The 17446-nt window shown below is 52.8% G+C and overlaps 1 protein-coding gene across 1 annotated transcript; it reads left to right on the forward strand.

Annotated features, from left to right (window-relative positions):
* The first annotated feature begins 513 nt into the window (after positions 1 to 513).
* Rps6kl1 (ribosomal protein S6 kinase like 1) lies at positions 514 to 17084 on the forward strand. Its single transcript, XM_052185407.1, has 11 exons — positions 514 to 582; positions 1838 to 2122; positions 3985 to 4109; positions 5075 to 5167; positions 11538 to 11585; positions 11915 to 12047; positions 12712 to 13305; positions 13633 to 13725; positions 13848 to 13930; positions 15212 to 15307; positions 15584 to 17084. The coding sequence occupies exons 2-11, from the start codon at positions 1858 to 1860 to the stop codon at positions 15692 to 15694; spliced, it is 1641 nt and encodes a 546-aa protein (XP_052041367.1). The 5' UTR covers positions 514 to 582; positions 1838 to 1857; the 3' UTR covers positions 15695 to 17084.
* The last annotated feature ends 362 nt before the right edge of the window (positions 17085 to 17446 follow it).

Raw genomic sequence — 17446 nt, forward strand, 5'->3', positions numbered from 1 at the left:
CTTTCTTGGGAATGCATTTCTGACTCCAGGTTAGGATTCAGTGCTGCTAAACTCCGAACTGCTCGCCTGACTTTAGAGCCCAGGAAGACCTGGGCAGATTGAGCTGTGAAGCATCCCTGCACTAGGCCCTGGGGCAGCGTAACATTGAACACCCAACAGAGAGCCATTGACTAACTGAAGTAGTGAATGAGGAAAGTCTCTTGGAAGGGCTGTGGCAAATTTCATTGGCTTAGAGGACTGAGGCAGCCCCTCCTACATCTCTGGGTGACAATAGCTCTCTTCTCTCCACCCTACATTCACTCCATCCCCACTGTCTCCCACTCCCAGTTCCGAGTTCCTGGCCTTGCAAACTCTAGGGCTTTAAGGGCTGTCAGAAGCCAAGGAGGACGATGATTGGAGGTTTATTCTAACGGGTTGAGGATGAGCTCATCCTTAGCCAATGGCAGGCAGGCACCCGCTAGACGCCCCCCCCCGCCCCCCCCCCCCCCCGCACCTGCGGAAGGGTGATAGACACAGACGGAGCCTTGCAGAGGTGGAGGGACAAGGTTGGCGGGAAGGCCCGGAGCTCTGGCACGCGGACAGGTATAGTATTTGCTCCTCTCTTCAGCCATCCTCCCAGACGAGGAGGAGCCTTCTCCTCCCTGCCTCTGCTCGACCTCCTTGGACGTTCGCTGCAGTGATGCACCTTGTGTGCCGGGCTTGTGCACGCGGCTGCTTGCTTGACAGGTATAGTCTGGGGCCTGCGGCTCGGAGAGGTGGACCGAAGCCCGCAGCCCTGCGCAGCAGGAGTTGATGCCCCAGCACAGGCCTGGAAGCTACTTGTCCCGCTGGGCCTGGCAGAGCCGGGAGGCGGCCTTTCTCCATCTCTTGGCCTCATCTTGGTCAAGACTCTCAGCTCCTGGTTGCTTGGATATGTGACATTCCTCCCCCACCTCTTCCTTTATCCTGTGTTTCTTTCCTTGCTGAGATGGGAAAAGATCCAGGGATTAAAGCTACCCCGCTGGCCATTGTCCAGGGTACGGGAGACAGCACCGGTGGCTGCTAGGCTGCTGTGAGGGACAGAGACCGTGCAGCTGGCTGCCTTCTCTTTGCCCCTTCCCCTGTGGCAGCTGCCACTCTTATCCCTTGGGCCACTGGGGTCACACATTGCTTGGGGAGGAGGAGTTACTGTCAGGTCTTTGGGAGGGCTCACTGGCCCCTGGACTTCTGGGATAGCCTCCATAGGGCTGGGTCACCGTGACACTCTCACTGAACTCCACGCGAACTGGCATCTAATCTGTCACCTCATCTCCCGAGGGGCTTTGATGAGCTTTCCATTCCAGGCTTGGTGCCTGGGTAGGGGCGGGGGAGGGGCGTTCCCCACTCACTGACTTCATGACCTCTAGGGGCCAAAGGTAACAATGTTTTGTTTCGAGGGAGAGGTATGGCTGAGAAGAAAAAGCAGGCAGGGAGGAGGGGAGACCGAGGTGGAGGAGAGGCGAGACCAGAAGCTTTGAGCCGTGTGTGACTTCTGAATGTTTGCTATGTACTTGACACTGGGTTTGCTCTGTGGACACCCCTTAAATGCTCTGTGGGTCACAGGTATCCCCAGCACTCCGTGCTTTGTACATACAAGATGGGAAGATATTTGTGGGACTGAATTTGAATGGACTGTTATTCTATCACTGCCTCACTGAGGTAGGACCCAGTGTAGTGAGTGAAGGGACCTTACCATCGCTTGTCCCTCCAGCTTTTGGATGTGACTACCAGCCTCTCCAATGTTCTGGGAAGAAGCTGCAGTACAGGCAGGGGTGTGGCTCCCAACTCGTGCCTTCCCTAAAGCCTTTGCTTCTTGCAGGTCACAGCAGCCAGGCCACTATGAGCCTGGTAGCCTGTGAATGTCCACCTGGCCCAGGCCTGGAGCCAGAACCCTGTTCACGGGCCCGGTCCCAGGCCTGCGTGTACCTGGAACAGATTCGTAACCGGGTATCGACAGGGACAGCTGACGTGACCAAACGTGACTACCTGGTCGACGCGGCTACACAGATCCACCTGGCGCTGGAACGAGATGTCAGCGAAGATTACGAGGCTGCCTTTAACCACTACCAGAACGGTGTGGACGCGCTGCTCCGCGGTGTGCACGGTGAGGGTGGGGACGTGCGTGGACCGAGTGGACAGGAGACGGCCAGGGAAGCATCCTTTGTCTCTGTCCATATCAGAGCATTGTGTTAACCCTGCCGGGCCTCCATGACGAACAGTAATGAACACGTGAATTTACTAAGGCATTTCTACCTGGCACACCCCGTTAGGTTTTAACTGTATTAACTCATTCAAGTCTCACAGTAATAGTTACAGGTATACAGGAATTAGTAGTAATATCATTTATCATCATTATTTGAGATAAGCCTTTTGCTGTTGTCCAGGCAACCTATCTACCTCAGCCTCCTGACTGCTTAAGCTACAAGTATGTTGCTCTGGGTGAGAACTAATTTTCTTCTCCTTCTCCTTCTCCTTCTCCTTCTCCTTCTCCTTCTCCTTCTCCTTCTTCTTGTTCTCTTCCTTCTTCTTCTCCTCTCCTCTCCTCCTCCTCTTTCTTCTCCTTCTTCTTCTTCTTTAAATTTATTTATTTTATATCTATGAATACTCTGTAGCTGTCTTCAGACACACCAGAACAGAACAGGGCATCACTGGATCCCGTCACAGATGGTTGTGAGCCACCATGTGGTTGCTGGGATTTGAACTCAGGACCTCTAGAAGAGCAGTCAGTGCTCTTATCCTCTGAGCCATCTCTCCAGTCCTTCTTTTTTTTTTTTTATGATTCATTTGTTTATCTATTTTATGTGCCCTGGTGTTTTGCCTGACTGTATGTCTGTGTAATGGTGTCAGATATTCTGAAACTGAAGTTACAGACACTTGTGAGCTGTCACGTGGGTACTGGAAATCGAACCCTGGTCCTCTGGAAGAGCAGCCCGCTCTCTTAACCACCGAATCATCTCTCCAATGCCAGCAGGAACTAATTTTCCAGGTGAAGAAACTGAGGCATGGAGCAGTTAAAGGGCTTGCTCAAGGCTCCGCAGCGACAGAGGGGTACACCGGAAGGTGGAGTCGTTTCAGCTCCTGCTGCTTATGCACTTGACCCACTGACTTGGCTGGGCAGTGGCCCTCTGGGAATTGCACTCCAGAGGAGGGGGGCGGGGCTGACTGACAGGTGGATATGTAATTATAATCCTGGGTGGGAAGAGCAAAGAGGGGCAGCAAAGGGAGAAAAGAGGAGAACGGGGTCAGAGGGGCCTAGCAAGGGACATCTAGATGTGAATGCTGATGATGGTACGGGTGTTGTCCATTAAAGGCCTAGCAGTGCTGCACAGAGACTGAGGGAGGGAGGGAGGGAGGAAGGGAGGTCTAGGCTTGTAGGGGAGAGGGAGGCACTGATCTGGGCCACATGAGGCGTTTTCATGCTGACTCTGAGACCTAAGGGCCTGTGGCAGGCTATGAAGACTAAAGTCACCAGAGTCCCTGTTGAGGAGACCCTGGCCAGGCTTCTGGAGTGCCGGAAGCACTCCTTATCTATCTACTCTGGTCCCCACCCTGGCCTTTTTCATACTGGGAGGCAGAGAGAGAGAGAGAGAGAGAGAGAGAGAGAGAGAGAGAGAGAGAGAGAGAGAGAGAAAGAGAGAGAGCATTGTCCTCTTCTGAGGGAAAGGGACATGAAAATCTCCACCTTGTTCCTTCCCGGGTGTGAGAACAGCCCGTGAGGCGGTTGGGTACCGGCTGTAAGGAACAGGTGGCTGAGGGTGGTGGGGTTCCCCGTTTCTCATGCACCTCTCTTCTCAGCCCTGCTCCCAAACACAGAGCCCGGGGATGAACCAGTTAAAGCCGTTGGGGAAATAGGAGCCATCAGCGGTGACAGGCAGGTGTAGTTGGCATCTCAGCCACCAGTGAGCCCAGGATAGAGGGTGGAGTACAGTCTGGCGGGCACAGATGATGACCTCTGGTTCCCCACAGTTGACCCCAACAAGGAGAGATGTGAAGCTGTGAAGCTGAAAATTACCAAGTACCTGCGGAGGGCGGAGGAGATCTTCAACTGCCACCTGCAGCGGACGCTGGGCAGTGGAGCCAGCCCCAACACGGTGAGGAGAGAAAGAGGACTCCGGGGAGAGATAGCCACGGCCACAGCCCTCACTCCCTTCCCGCTGCAGGGAAGAGTGGATAGCAGAGGGTGTGAGTCTGAGCATGAGCCGGGGTTGCCCACCCATCCTTCCCCTGTCTCCCACATCCTCACACCTCATTCAGCCTCTCAGAGCACCTGGCACACGTGACTTAAACACCCACCCCAGTTTGTGTGGGACTCCGTACCATTCTCACAGGAGTAAGCAGTCTCCAGATTCTGTTTCTGCTGAGTGGGCACAATGCAGGTATTTGTAATATAACCCTGAGCCACACACACATACACACACACACACACACACACACAACTTTGCATCTAACTCCTCCTGTTACTTCTCTAACCCATGCCACGCCCCTCCAAGCTACTGCATCCTGTAACTTGCCTTTCACAAAAGCAGATTGTCTGAATTTTGAGGCCAAGACGCACATGTTCCCACCACAAACCCTGAGAGCATCTGCCCCCCTCTTCTCTCTCTCTCTCTCTCTCTCTCTCTCTCTCTCTCTCTCTCTCTCTCTCTCTGGCTTTTCAAGACAGGGTTTCTCTGCATAGCCCTGGCTGTCCTGGAACTCACTCTGTAGACCAGGCTGGCCTTGAACTCAGAAATCTGCCTGTCTCTGCCTCCCAAGTGCTGGGATTGCAGGCGTGTACCACCACTGCCTCTCATAGACAAAACTTTTGAAAAGGAGATGCTGAAGTCCCTAGAAGCAGTCCTAATACAGCTGGGTAGGGGCTGAGCACAAGCCAGGCGGTGCTTTGAGCCAGTGTGCCCCAAACTCTGAATCAAGAACACCATCTTTGCTCAGTCTGACCTTGTGAGACAGGGTCTGCCTGGACCGCAAGTCCTCGCCACTGTGACTCCCAGTCCTCTCCTGACATCCAGAAACCCTGCCCACAGCCACAGCTGAGGTCTTGGACTCTCCTCCGCAGGGTTTCAGTAGCTTGAGGCTCCGGCCCATCCGCACACTGAGCTCTGCTCTGGAGCAGCTGAAGGGGTGCAGGGTCGTCGGGATCATCAAGAAGGTGAGTGAGTACTGGGGAAGGGACGCAGATGCGTCCAGTCTGGGGTGGGGAGGAGGGAGAGGAGGAGGAGGGAGAGGTAGGATAGGATAGGATGGAAGGCGTCTATAGTGCTGCCTGCATGGGAGTGGAGAGCAGCCCGGTCCAGTGCCTCCTCTTCTCTCTCAAAATGCATCTGTCAGGTTCTAGAGAGGAATAGGAGAATGAGAAGAAGCAGACAGTCCGTTTCCTTCCACCGGCCTGCTCAGACGAAAGCGCCCAGAGACTGTGGGAGGAGCTATGCTAGGGAGCCGCCCTGCACTCGCTGCTCTGCGCATTTCCCACAGCCCTCCTCCTTACCCTCAGTCTGCCCGCCCAGGCTGCGGCACACAGCCGAGCACTTCCTGTACTGAAAGGTTCCCATCTCCAGCCTGTCCGGTGGACATTGGCATTACGTTGAGATGGCGAGGTTCGTCCAGGACCTTGGCAGCTCCACCCTTTCCCTTCTGGTGGTCCTGCGCCCATCTTGCACCTTTCCCCTTTCCCTTAATCCGGAGCAGACCAGAAGACAGGAGATGACATCCCAACCCCTATTAAAGTGGAGAAATCTGCGGGACAAAGAGGTCATGTAAGAGTTGAGCCTCTATTAGATTGCCCTCGCCTCTAGCCCAGGGCTCCCTAAACAGTTCTAAGAGTCATCGGGTGAATTTCTCAAACATAGCTATCAGGACCCCATCCGTGCCCAGCCTGTGGAGTCAGACTTTCTAGGGTTGAAACCAAAGTGTGGAGTTTAAAGCACTGGGCGATTGCGATGGGTCTGGGAGGCCATAGAGAAAGGGAGGGCAGCGGTGTGTGCCTCTCTGCCCTACAGAGGGGGTGGGGGGCAGCGTGCACTGGGTCTGACCGGTGAGCCATGGCCAAATCCCCTCACGGCTCTGAGAGCTGGTTTCCATCCCCCAAAGTGGTGATCTGAGAAGGAAATGAAACGATTTTTGGGAAAGGCCTGGCACATGCTAACACACTTAAGGCATGGTTGACGGCTCAGGAGCAACAGGAGCAGGGCGGGCTGAGTTCCCATCTCCAGGCCTCCCCCAGCTGCTTTTCCCTGGAACAGGCCCCAGGCTCAGGGAAGGTCCAGCCAGCTTCCCGTCTGCTGCAACCCCCCCTCCCCCACTGAACTGCACAGTGGCCACAAGCTGACCTTGGCTAAGCACAGCTGCTCTCACAGACAGACTGACTGACACCATATCTCTGAGTGAGATGCTAGGCTTGAAGAGAGGCGCTTTGAACTAAATACATTTGGGAAACACTCAATGAAAGTTCCAGCCCCGGTACTTTAACTTTAGACATTCTCAGAGCTTTGGGGACATGCATATATAAGAGAAGTTCCCCAAGAGGAAATCTGTGACAGAACTCTCTGATTTATTCAACCTGGGGACATACACATAGGCAAAGAGTTTAAACCTCCGTGCCCTGAGGCCTGTGCAGGGGTGGGGGCGGGGGACCACATTAAGATGTTCGGGTTGCCCTTTTCCCCTTTTCACTCCCTTTTTCAGATTCTCAAGTGGTGGATGCCACCTCCTTCCCGGAGTCTTTCTTCCTCCTCTAGGTTTTGTCTCAGTCAAGGACAGAAATTTCCCCAAATTAGGAAAGGCGTTAGGCCCATCAGTCCCATTCCAGGGCTCTGCCCAGGCAGATCCAGGCAGCAGAGTCGTGCTAGTGCCTGCTAGTGGCCACCCTCAGGCCCAGGAAGGGAGCCAAGGCCTTGCTCAGGACAATCCTGGAGCCCAGAAAGGTTTTGTCTGTGGGGCCCACAGGGCTGCAGAAGTGCTGGCAGGGAGAGAGGTGGCAGGGCGCGGTGCCGTGGGCATGTGAGGGACTAGGTAGGCAGCCAGGACACCTGGGGGCTTTTGTCAGTGATTGTCCCCACCCTTCTCTGGACCTTCTCAGAGACTCATGCTCTGAACTGGGCGTGAGGAAGAAAAGCCTTCTGAGATGCTTCTCGTTTTCAGGGTTTGGGCTTGATGTTGTTGTTGTCTTCGTCATTGTTGTTATCAACATTTTCAAATGGGTACATTTCATATGAAAGTCCACATGTCAAGTGTCTCATGAAAAACAAAACTCAGATCTTGAGATGTGGAGCTCCCATTCCCATGTAGCTCTGGGGAGCTGAGGAGGAGCTGCCCACTTCGAATGGAGCGCTGGCCTTGCCGACTCACTGTTCCAACTCGGCTCAACTGTGTCTTCCCCTCTAAGCCTTTAACAACCTGTTTGACCTGGGCAGAGCGTGGTAGATACCGTTAATCCCAGCACTCTAGAAAATAGATCTCTGTGAGTTCGAGGCCAGCCTGGTCTACATAACACTACTAGGTCAGTCAGGGCTTATAATAAAGAGACTCTGTCTTAAACAAAAATCAAGAACACCTTTGGAGCTTTGGGTGTGCCTGCTTCAAGAGAGATGCCACCCAGGATTTAGATTTCCTGTGTGTCTTTAAAAATAGGCCTAATCAGGGGCTGGAGAGATGACTCAGAGGTTAAGAGCACTGGCTGCTCTTCCAGAGGTCCTGAGTTCAATTCCCAACAACCACGTGGTGGCTCACAACCATCAGTAATGGGATCCGATGCCTTCTTCTGGTGTGTCTGAAGACAGCTACAGTGTACTCACATAAAATAAGTATATAAATAAGATGTATTTAAAAACAAACAAACAGGGCTAGGGTTAGGGTTAGGTCATATCATACCTTTCACCAAAGGTGTATCTCAATGCCCCAGAATTCCTCAGGGACGCACACAGGGTGCCAGGTGTCCCACCCCCTTCATCTCTACTAGTTTGACTCAGGGTCTCTCACTGAGCTGCCCGGGGGCAAGGAAGCCCCAGTGAGCCTCCTATCCCAGCTCAACAGTGATGCTCTCTTCATATTGTGGAAAATTTGAACCCAGGTCTCATACCTCCGCAGTGAGCAATCTTGTTCCCATTGTGTGTGTATGTGTGTGTGTGTGTGTGTGTGTGTATATGTACATGTGCACACACTCAAAAGTAGCCACAATTGCCTTCCATCTTCCCAGTTATAAGGTTAATCTCCCATTTGTGGGTTAATTAAAACCTAGTTTTCTGTGTCTCAGTAACATGGGCTCCACCACCACTGGGGTCGACGGCTTCCCCACTGTACAGGGCAGGACTACATCTCTGTCCCACAGAGAGCTGTGCTTGGCAGTGCCGTAGTTTAATAACTGCCCCTGCAGATGCATGCACACACATACTGTGGTGGTGCATGCCTGTAATCCCAGCACTCTGGGAGGCAGAGCCAGGCGGATTTCTGACAGATTTTAGACAGCATCTCATGTAGCCCAGGATGACCTCAAACTTGCCACACAGTCAAGGATGACCTTGAACTCCTGATTTTGCTGCCTTCACAGCCCGAGTCCTGGGAGGACAGGCGTGTGTCCCTACTCCCGGTTTATGCAAGGCTGGGGAGCAAAGCCAGGGACTCACGTGTGCTGTGCAGACTCCACCAGCCCCTTGACAATTATCTCAAGAGAGAGCGACAGATCCAAGGGAGCCAGGTGTTGGCTATTGTTCTGTCCCCCAGGCCACTTATCATAGGGAGAGGATGTGCATGCTTGGTTGGTTGGTTGTATCAATGGGAAAATGCTCCCTCTGCTAGAAAGATACTGAGAGAGTCGTGTAAAAGAGGAAGTAAAAGGAAGAAGGAAATCAATTCACCACCCTACCTAACTTCAGAGTAGTTGTTTAACGTTTAGGTCTAAACCCTTCCGAAAGAAAATAGGGTATAATATGTTTTGAATACATAGGTTTTAATGCATGGATCCTCTAACTTCTGGTTCCCATCCTCGACTTGAGTTTTCAGACTATAAATCAGAGGACTTGGCCAACGAGGTGGTGGCGGGGAATACCACTTGGGGAAGGATGGTGCGGAACTATCTGGGAGGCAATACTTGTGGGAATCTTTTCCTAAATGAACCCAGTCTTTTCTGCCTCTCTCTTCAAACGTTGCAAAACGTTGCACAAGTTTGGTCAGGAAGCCAAGGCCAGCCTGAGTTAGGTCTCTAGCCATGAGAGGGAGACCTCTTGTGGTCAAAAGGGATATTGCGGCTCTGGTGCGGGAGCCCTGGTATAGGAAGGAGGGGTGGGGCGAGCCTAGCCCTCTGCTTCCGGAACAGCCTGGCAGGCACCGACTCACCCCCACTCTAGGGCCAGCCTGTCTGTATTCAAATTCTGATGCTATCGCTTTTTAGCCGTAGGCTTGAAAGTGAATGGTTACATGTCTCAGAACCTCAATTTCACCAGTAAAGCTGGTAGGAGAACGCAGTGAAGTAAGCCATTTAAAGCCCTTCGCACTGATTACCAGGGCTGAGGAGGATTTACACTTGGAGTCTCTGTTTTTACCAGCAAGCACAATGATGTTATAAAGTATCAACTGCTGTGATCCCCATTTTTGGGCCGCTTAGGGAAACAGCTCCATTGGCAAAGTACTTCCCACGCAAACATGAGGACCTGGGTTTGATTCCCAGCAACTACACACAAAGCTAGACACAGTAGGGTACATGCCTATAACCCCAGTACCGAGGCGGTAAACAGGCTTGCTGGCCGGCCAACCTAGCTGAAAGTGGGAGCTGCAATCTCAGTGAGAGACTGCCTCAAAAAGTAAGATGGAGAATGAACGGCTAAGGAAGAAGACATCCAACATCATCATCAAGTCTGGCCTCTACGCGCACACACACACACACACACACACACACACTGTGCATACGCACATGCATGCACACACATACTGTGTATACACATCCTGCATACACACACACACACACACACAGAAACAAGCACAAGGTTCAGAGAAGGTGCGTGACTTGGCAATCATGTGATACTGTCATGGCTTTCATTAAAGACTTTCCTACTTACAAACCAGCGATATAGCAAAGGTGGACATTTATAATTCCTCTTTGGCAGTTAAGAAAGTCAGTTTATAGCCGGGCCGTGGTGGTGCATGCCTGTAATCCCAGCACTCTGGGAGACCAAGGCAGATGGATTTCTGAGTTCGAGGCCAGCCTGGTCTACAGAGTGAGTTCCAGGACAGCCAGGGCTATACAGAGAAACCCCGTCTCGAAAAAACCAAAATCCAACAAACAAACAAACAAACAAAGTCAGTTTATTTGCCCAAGCTCTAAAACTGGAGCCCTGAGCTAGGGGATGTAAATCAGTAACAACTCTAGCCTAGTACGTATGAGGCCCAGTACCATTAAAAAAAGAAGAAGAAAGAAAGAAAGAGAGAGAGAGAGAGAGAGAGAGAGAGAGAGAGAGAGAGAAAGAAAGAAAGAAAGAAAGAAAGAAAGAAAGAAAGAAAGAAAGAAAGAAAGAAAGAAAGAAAGAAAGAAAGGGCTCTTTGCCCTACTCTGGCCCTAGGCTGCGATTCCACCTCTGTCTAGTGCGGACCCAGTTCTCCACCAACTACAGCCACTCCAAGAAGGAGAGGGCCACTATCAAAGGACAGGTGACTGGTGTGCACAAAGAAGTGCTTTATTTAAAAAGAAGTATAGCAAAGAAGAGAAATCCCTTAAGTGAGTCCGCTGCAGTCAGCCTGCCCGATCAGGAACCACATTCTCAGAAGCCTCGGGCTCTTCATGAGTTTGGGGTTTTTGTTTTGTTTCGTTTTTCTGGGGTTTTATTGTTTTGTTTTGTTCTGTTCTGTTTTGAGGAAAGGGCACACCATGTAACCTTGGCTGTCCTTGAACTCACAGAGACCTGCCTGCCTCTGCCTCTCTCATTCGCTGCTGTGATTAAACGTGTGCACAACCTCGCCTTGCCTAGCCTCACTTGTAAGCAAAGCTCTGAAGAATTGACTAACTCCAAGATGGCTTCAGCCATGCCACATTCAATCCCTCCTGGGACGATACCCCCTCCCCCCTTTGGCCAAAGGCTGCAGTTGAAGTGTTGATCTTGGCTGCCCTCTTCCGGTCACACAGGGCCTGGCTAGTGTAGGCAGGGAGCAGGAGAGACGTTCTCAAGAGGGTTACGGCAAACCCAACAAAGGGTACTTAGAGCATCTTGCCATCTTAGGTAAAATATTGATTTTATCCTCGCATTATGCAGGACTGTGGGGATTCCAAGATGGATAGGATGGTCCCTGCCCCCATACCCCCGTGGAGCTCACAACCAGGGGAGACAGGAGGTTAGAAAGCTCCCCAGAGCGGGAGTCCAGAGAGCACTAGACATAGGGTAGGAGTCCCAGATGCTGGAGGAAAAAAAAAGCACCTGCGCTTAGATGTTTGAGAATTGTAAGGGTAGATGACTGGGGCAGGATGGATGTTGGCCTCAGGACATGGGAAGCCCGGGGACTGACGCCCACCTTGACCAGCGACTTCTGACCTTTGGCAGGTGCAGGTGGTCCAGGACCCAGCAACTGGAGGAACTTTCATCCTGAAGGCAGGTGCTACCCAGATGCTGCCATGCTATGCAGCCTTCCTCTTGGAACTTTCTCAGAGCTCTTGAGACCCCTGTCAACCCCTTCCCCCCACCCCAGAATGTGCCCATGCTCCCTCTGAAGCCCAAACCTGCCAATTCCTCTGAGCAATGCCCAGGGCTCCAAGACTGACATGCATGCACACTAGCTCATCCTAGGACATGGATTTCATGGGATTACAGGGGTGAGGGCTGGGCCAGGAACTGGTGGAAGCAGATGCTACTCGGCCTGGCTCCCAATTCACATCCTGGTGTCCTGAAGCGCTCCTTGACATACCCTGTCCCCTCCCCAGAGCCTTCCCAGGTGTCACATGGTGAGCCGGGAGCGACTGACTATCATCCCACGTGGTGTCCCCTACATGACAAAATTGTTGCGATACTTCATGAGCGAGGACTCCATCTTCCTGCATCTGGAGTATGTGCAAGGTGGGGACCTGTGAGGGCCCATCAATTCCTCTGAGCTTTAGGGCCTTACTGTTCTCCCCAGCTCTGAGCTCTGAGGAGGAATATAGCTTGGTTCACACGTGTGGCCCACACGGGGAGCTCAGAGTTTCTGAAGGCTGAGGGTGGGGCCAGGCTGCTGTGGACCTCTGCATGGTGCTGATAGAGCAGGGGACATCCTCTGGAGGATGTCTCCACCCTAGGCAAGTGAAGGGGGACATTTATTCAGCTGTCTTTGTTACCATTTCCTCTAGTCCTGGTTTTTCTGGTCAGTGCATATACCTGAATGGCCACAGGTGAGCCTGGTGACTAAAACTGTAAAGACAAGGAACTGAGCCATGCAGCAGATCCTTAGTGATTATAAAATGTGAGGCACATCCTTGGCTCATGATGAGGTCACGGTAAATCCGTGTGTGGCCTTTACCTTTTGTGAAGAGGAAGTGTATCATGTGGTGTTTAAACAAATGCAATCCAAGTTCACCAACAATCGGATATGCAGGCTGTGAGTCTGGGCTCCCCGGAGGTTGGTCAGAGCAGGGTGATCAGGTCTCTGAGGAGGCAGAGGAGGCTGATGAAATGGAGGGAAGGTAGGACTGAGCCTGGGCCTAGTGTTCTTCCTTCCTACCCTCCCGCTCCCTCTTTGGCCCAGGAGGCACCCTCTGGTCACATCTACTCTCCCAGGCCCACTTGCAATACTCTGGGCTCAAGTCTGGCTCTGCCCAGGAGAAGTCGAAAGCCCAGCTCGGGCCCAGCCTCAGCCTCATGACCCCAGCGAAGCTCCCACCAGGCCCCACCTCGAGGCAGGACAGAATCCCAGCGGAGCCTCCATGGACTTCCCAGAGCCTTACCCCAGCCCTCCAACTTCAGAAAGGGGCTGGCGCTGAACCTTCATCCAGGACCAGTGCTGTCTGCTCCTCAGACCTCACAGAGGCCCCGTGTGGCCACTTGCACAGTCGTCAAGTCAGGCGAGCTGGTCAGAGTTCGAACTCAGCACCCACTCAGAGGCTCCACTGGGTACGAGAAGGGGCCGACCGGGTGCTAGGGGCCTACGGCCGAGGCAGGAGTCAGAACCCTCTGTCAGCAAACAGGGCCGGCCTGGGGACCGGAAGAGCTGCCTGGAGCCTGAGGGAGGGACAGGTGAAGCAGTGGGCAGCTGAGATGCTGCTGGCTCTGGAGGCGCTGCATCAGCAGGGGGTGCTGTGCCGGGACCTCAACCCACAGAACCTGCTCCTGGACCAGGCAGGTAAGAGCCCCAGCCTCCCTGCACCAACCCCACTCCTCACCTCACGTGGGAGCCCGGAGTCAACGGAACTCCCAAGACTATAAAGCTACATGCTGTTCTTCCCCCTCCCCTTCCTTCAGAGAAGACACGATCCTGGGGTGGGGGGAAGCTTCAGGAACACCCCTGGGCCCTGGGCAGCAAGGGGCCGCACCCTTAGGGAGACTCCACCTGGGATGACCTTCGACCCCTGACATGATTGTATTGGGGGAAGCCCTGGGACTGTCTGGAGATTCCTGCCGCTCAGTGATGCAACTTTGTCCCACCGTTCCTCTCTGCACACTGGACAAGAAGGTCACATCCAACTCACATATTTTGGCCAGTGGTCAGAAGTGGAGCCCCAGTGCAGCCAGGAGGCTGTGGACTGTCTGTACAGTGCTCCAGGCAAGAAGGGAGTTGGGAGAGGTTTCTAGACCTTGGGTTAAAGACGGGACGGGCAGTGGGTGCTGGAATGAGAACAGAAGGGCCCTCTGTGAGGTGGGGATGTATTGTTCCTGTTCTTGCAGAGGTTGGGGGGATTTCTGAGCTGACGGAGGCCTGTGATTGGTGGAGCTATGGGTCGCTGCTGTATGAATTGCTCACAGGAATGGTGAGTCGCTGGGCAGGGAGGGTGTCGAGCGCTGGTGGGGACCATTGGGTTTAGGCTGAGCAGAGGCTAGCCAGCCAGCCAGCCAGGGTTGAAACAGAGGCTGCCTGGTTCTCCGTGCCTGACGACCTGGCTGGGCGTCCTTCCACCCATCAGGCCGCCAGCAATGGAACCCCTACCGCGTGAGGGCCGGTGGCTAAGGGGATTTGTTGGCGTCTATGAATTATGTGAGTTGGCATAACCAGAGGCTTATGGAAGAGCGTGCCTAGCCTGAGGTTTGGAGAGGCAGCACCCTTTCCCTGGAAGGCCTCTGGATTATAACCTAAATCTCTTTTTCCTACTATCCAGTCCCCTTACTCTTCAAGGCTGTAATCGTTGGACCTCAATTTGAGATAGGAGGTGGCTTTCATAGGAGTCAGCCAGGCCAGCCAGGCCCGCTGGCAGGCTGGGGAGGGGCTCGGCTGGTAAAGGCCTGCTGCTCAAGCATGAAAACTTGAGACTGGTCCCCAGCAACCGTGTAAAAGTCAGTGTGATGATGCACGTCTGTAACACCACAACAGGCTCGGGTGAGAGAGCAGAGTCCCAGAGCATGCTGGTCAGCCAATCGGGTTCAGTAAGACACTACACATACATACATACATACATACATACATACATACATACATACACAAATATACATACACACACATATATACACACATACATACACAAATATACATACACACATACTACATATACACACACACACACACACCACCCACTTGACCAGGTTTTACCCTCTGCACTCCACGCAGATGAGCTCAAAATGACATGCGGTGCCAGTCAGGCTGGGAAGCAGGGGAGAAGACAAACTACATTTGAGGAGGCAACGGTGTGAGTGACATAAAGGTCAGACCTGACAGGCCTTTCTTCGTCACAACTCAGGATCTCTAAGAACCCTTTATAAAAAAATAAAAATATACCAATAGGCCTGCCATTGCCTCTCTAGCAGGCAGTGGAGACTTGTAGGAAAAAAGTCCAGTGCTGTTTCCAATGGTGTCTACTCTCAAGACAGTGGAGACAATGGTTCTAAAAAGCTGCAGGTACCAACCCCAGTGCTAACCCTTTCATGTCTGGGGTCTAGCTCAGTCTGAGTCATTAATAGATCCTAACAAAAGGCAGCTATCAAAATCTTCTTGGACTGTGGCGTGTGTGTGTGTGTGTGTGTGTGTGTGTGTGTGTGTTGGCTGCCACTAGGCTGCAAGCTTCCCTAAGGTGGCCTCTCCGTGTCCCCCACCTCTCCAGGCACTGTCCCAGAGCCACCCTTCAGGATTCCAGGCCCACACCCAGCTCCAGCTGCCTGAGTGGCTCAGTGGGCCCGCAGCCTCTCTGCTGACCGAGGTGAGGGTCTTGCTGCCGATGACTTACTGGTATATGGGTGGGGATGAGAGGAACTGCTTGTACATATTAACACGTACTAACGTGTATTAACACGTGTTCCTGCTGGAACACAGGAATGCCCATGAATGCCTGTACTACCACCAACTTTCTGACTGAGTTAGCAAGGGAAGAACACCCTAGGGATTTGGGTGAGAGTAGCCCCCTCCCCCCCCCGGGGGGGGGGTCTCCCTCCAGGGTGGGGAAGGGCTGCTATGCTGATTGAATCTTTGCCCACAGCTGTTGCAGTTTGATCCCCAGCGGCGCCTAGGTGCAGGAGGTGGTGGCACCCGCAGACTTAAGTCCCACCCCTTTTTCAGTACTATCCAGTGGAGTCGGCTAACGGGGTAGAAGGTGGGGGAGTGGACAGCACAGCTGGCCCAGGTCTCTCAGCTGGGCTGGCCCCTCTCTGCAGTGGACTTCAGGGGAAGAATGTGGGGCAGCAGCTACCTTTTCTGCTCACAACCTGCTTGGGCCTCAGACTGCAGAAGCTGTTGGGAGGGCAGAGCTGCACCGGCCGGCCAACAGTCACCTGCTCAGCACACAGCTCGGAACTTCAGCTGAGGCCTAGCATGTCGAAGGGTGCCTCTGCTGCCCCGGCTCAGCACTTGCTGAGCCAACTGACGAACTGGGGAACACTGCCATTTGTACACCACATAGGGCATCTCTAGAGACATCTCAGGACACTGAGCCTCTGGCTCAGAAGACCCAAACCAGGACTGTGCTGGGTCTACTTTAGTCATGCAACCAGTAGACGGCTACAGCCAGACACTGTTCCTACAGGGTCCAGGTGCCAGGAAGGTGGTTAGTCTGTCGGGTAAAGTGGGGGTGGGGTGGGGCATAGTATGATCCACTCCCCACTTCTGGCCCTTAACTTCTGATTTTGGAGAATAAAATCAAGGGAGAGAAGCCAGTGGGGTTAAGAACGGGATCAGAAAGTGGTTCCACCACTTAAGACGGACTCTGAAAACAGAATAAAGCGCTTTATTCAATGGCTGGCTCCCGTGGGTCAGTGGGTTCCTCTACAGCACCAGCAGTCGGCTCTTCTCAAGTGTTAGTTTCCACTCTGCATTTTGATGTGAGCTTCTATCCATCACTGCCGCTGACTTTTAGAATGAGATACCAAAGAACATACAGACCAATTTACCCAGTGCCTTCAGACACTTCCTGGTCTCTGAAGTAAGTGGTCTCTCCAAAGACAGGCCCTCCTTAGGTCCGAGGGCTTGCCTCAAGACAACCCAGTTGCTGGGGCGTGGCACATGCAACAAATTTCACATGACCAATCCCTGTGTGCCCGTGTTTGTGCCGATTACACGCGCTGATACTCCAAGTGCCTGAGAAAAAAGCCTCTTCTTTCTGTGGCATCGTTGCATCATTAACATAGTGCAAGTGGCCTGGAAGGTAGCAGCCTGAGGCACAGCCTCAGAAAAAGGGAGGAAGGAAAGGCGACAGACACCTGAGCCAGTCATGGTGCCCGAGCTTATGAATCACACAGGCCGCTCACGGAAGATTCTCCCGAGAAAACAGAGGTTCTTGAGAGCTTAACTTAGAACCTGATAAGAGACCTTCTGTGGTAACCAACCCATAATGCCAGACAACTTTAGCCACTGCTTTATGGAGTACAGGTCACTTCCAGGCTGGACATCTGGCACTGTCGAGCCATCAGTGTGGAATACCACGGTCCTAGTTCTGACAGGGCTTATAGATTGCCTTTCAATAAAATAGAACAGCTACGGCAGAAGTTTAGTGGAAATTTTTAAAACTTGTAGCATATTAAACACTGGACCTGATACATAATCCACTGAATTTACCTACCAGCGGCACCTGCTCAAGGACCCTACTTCTTCCTGTGACAGGCCACCAGAGGGAGGGCCTCACTGCAGACAGGATCAGAGATGAGGTGTGGGGAAATAAGGCTGTGTTGAAGCTTCTACTCCATCATGCCTACCCATTGGGGTCATCCTGGGCCGGTGACCACTCCTGTTCCTAACCAGATGTGCTTATAATGGTGTGCATGCAGCAACCAAGTCCAAACAGTACTGGGAGTATTCACACCTTCCTACTCTACCTCGGAAATGACACTTCAAGAGTTGGCTTGTTGGG

Source organism: Apodemus sylvaticus, chromosome 6 (genome assembly GCF_947179515.1).
Source record: "Apodemus sylvaticus chromosome 6, mApoSyl1.1, whole genome shotgun sequence".
NCBI classification, from domain to species: Eukaryota; Metazoa; Chordata; class Mammalia; order Rodentia; family Muridae; genus Apodemus; species Apodemus sylvaticus.

What these genes read in the sequence shown, in the direction of transcription:
- Rps6kl1 (XM_052185407.1), top strand. Translation starts at nt 1,858, where the DNA reads ATGAGCCTGGTAGCCTGTGAATGTCCACCTGGCCCAGGCCTGGAGCCA. An exon ending in GCTGCTCCGCGGTGTGCACG is followed by an intron (nt 2,123 to 3,984) that starts GTGAGGGTGGGG and finishes GGTTCCCCACAG; the next exon opens with TTGACCCCAACAAGGAGAGA. An exon ending in GCATCTGGAGTATGTGCAAG is followed by an intron (nt 12,048 to 12,711) that starts GTGGGGACCTGT and finishes TCTTTGGCCCAG; the next exon opens with GAGGCACCCTCTGGTCACAT.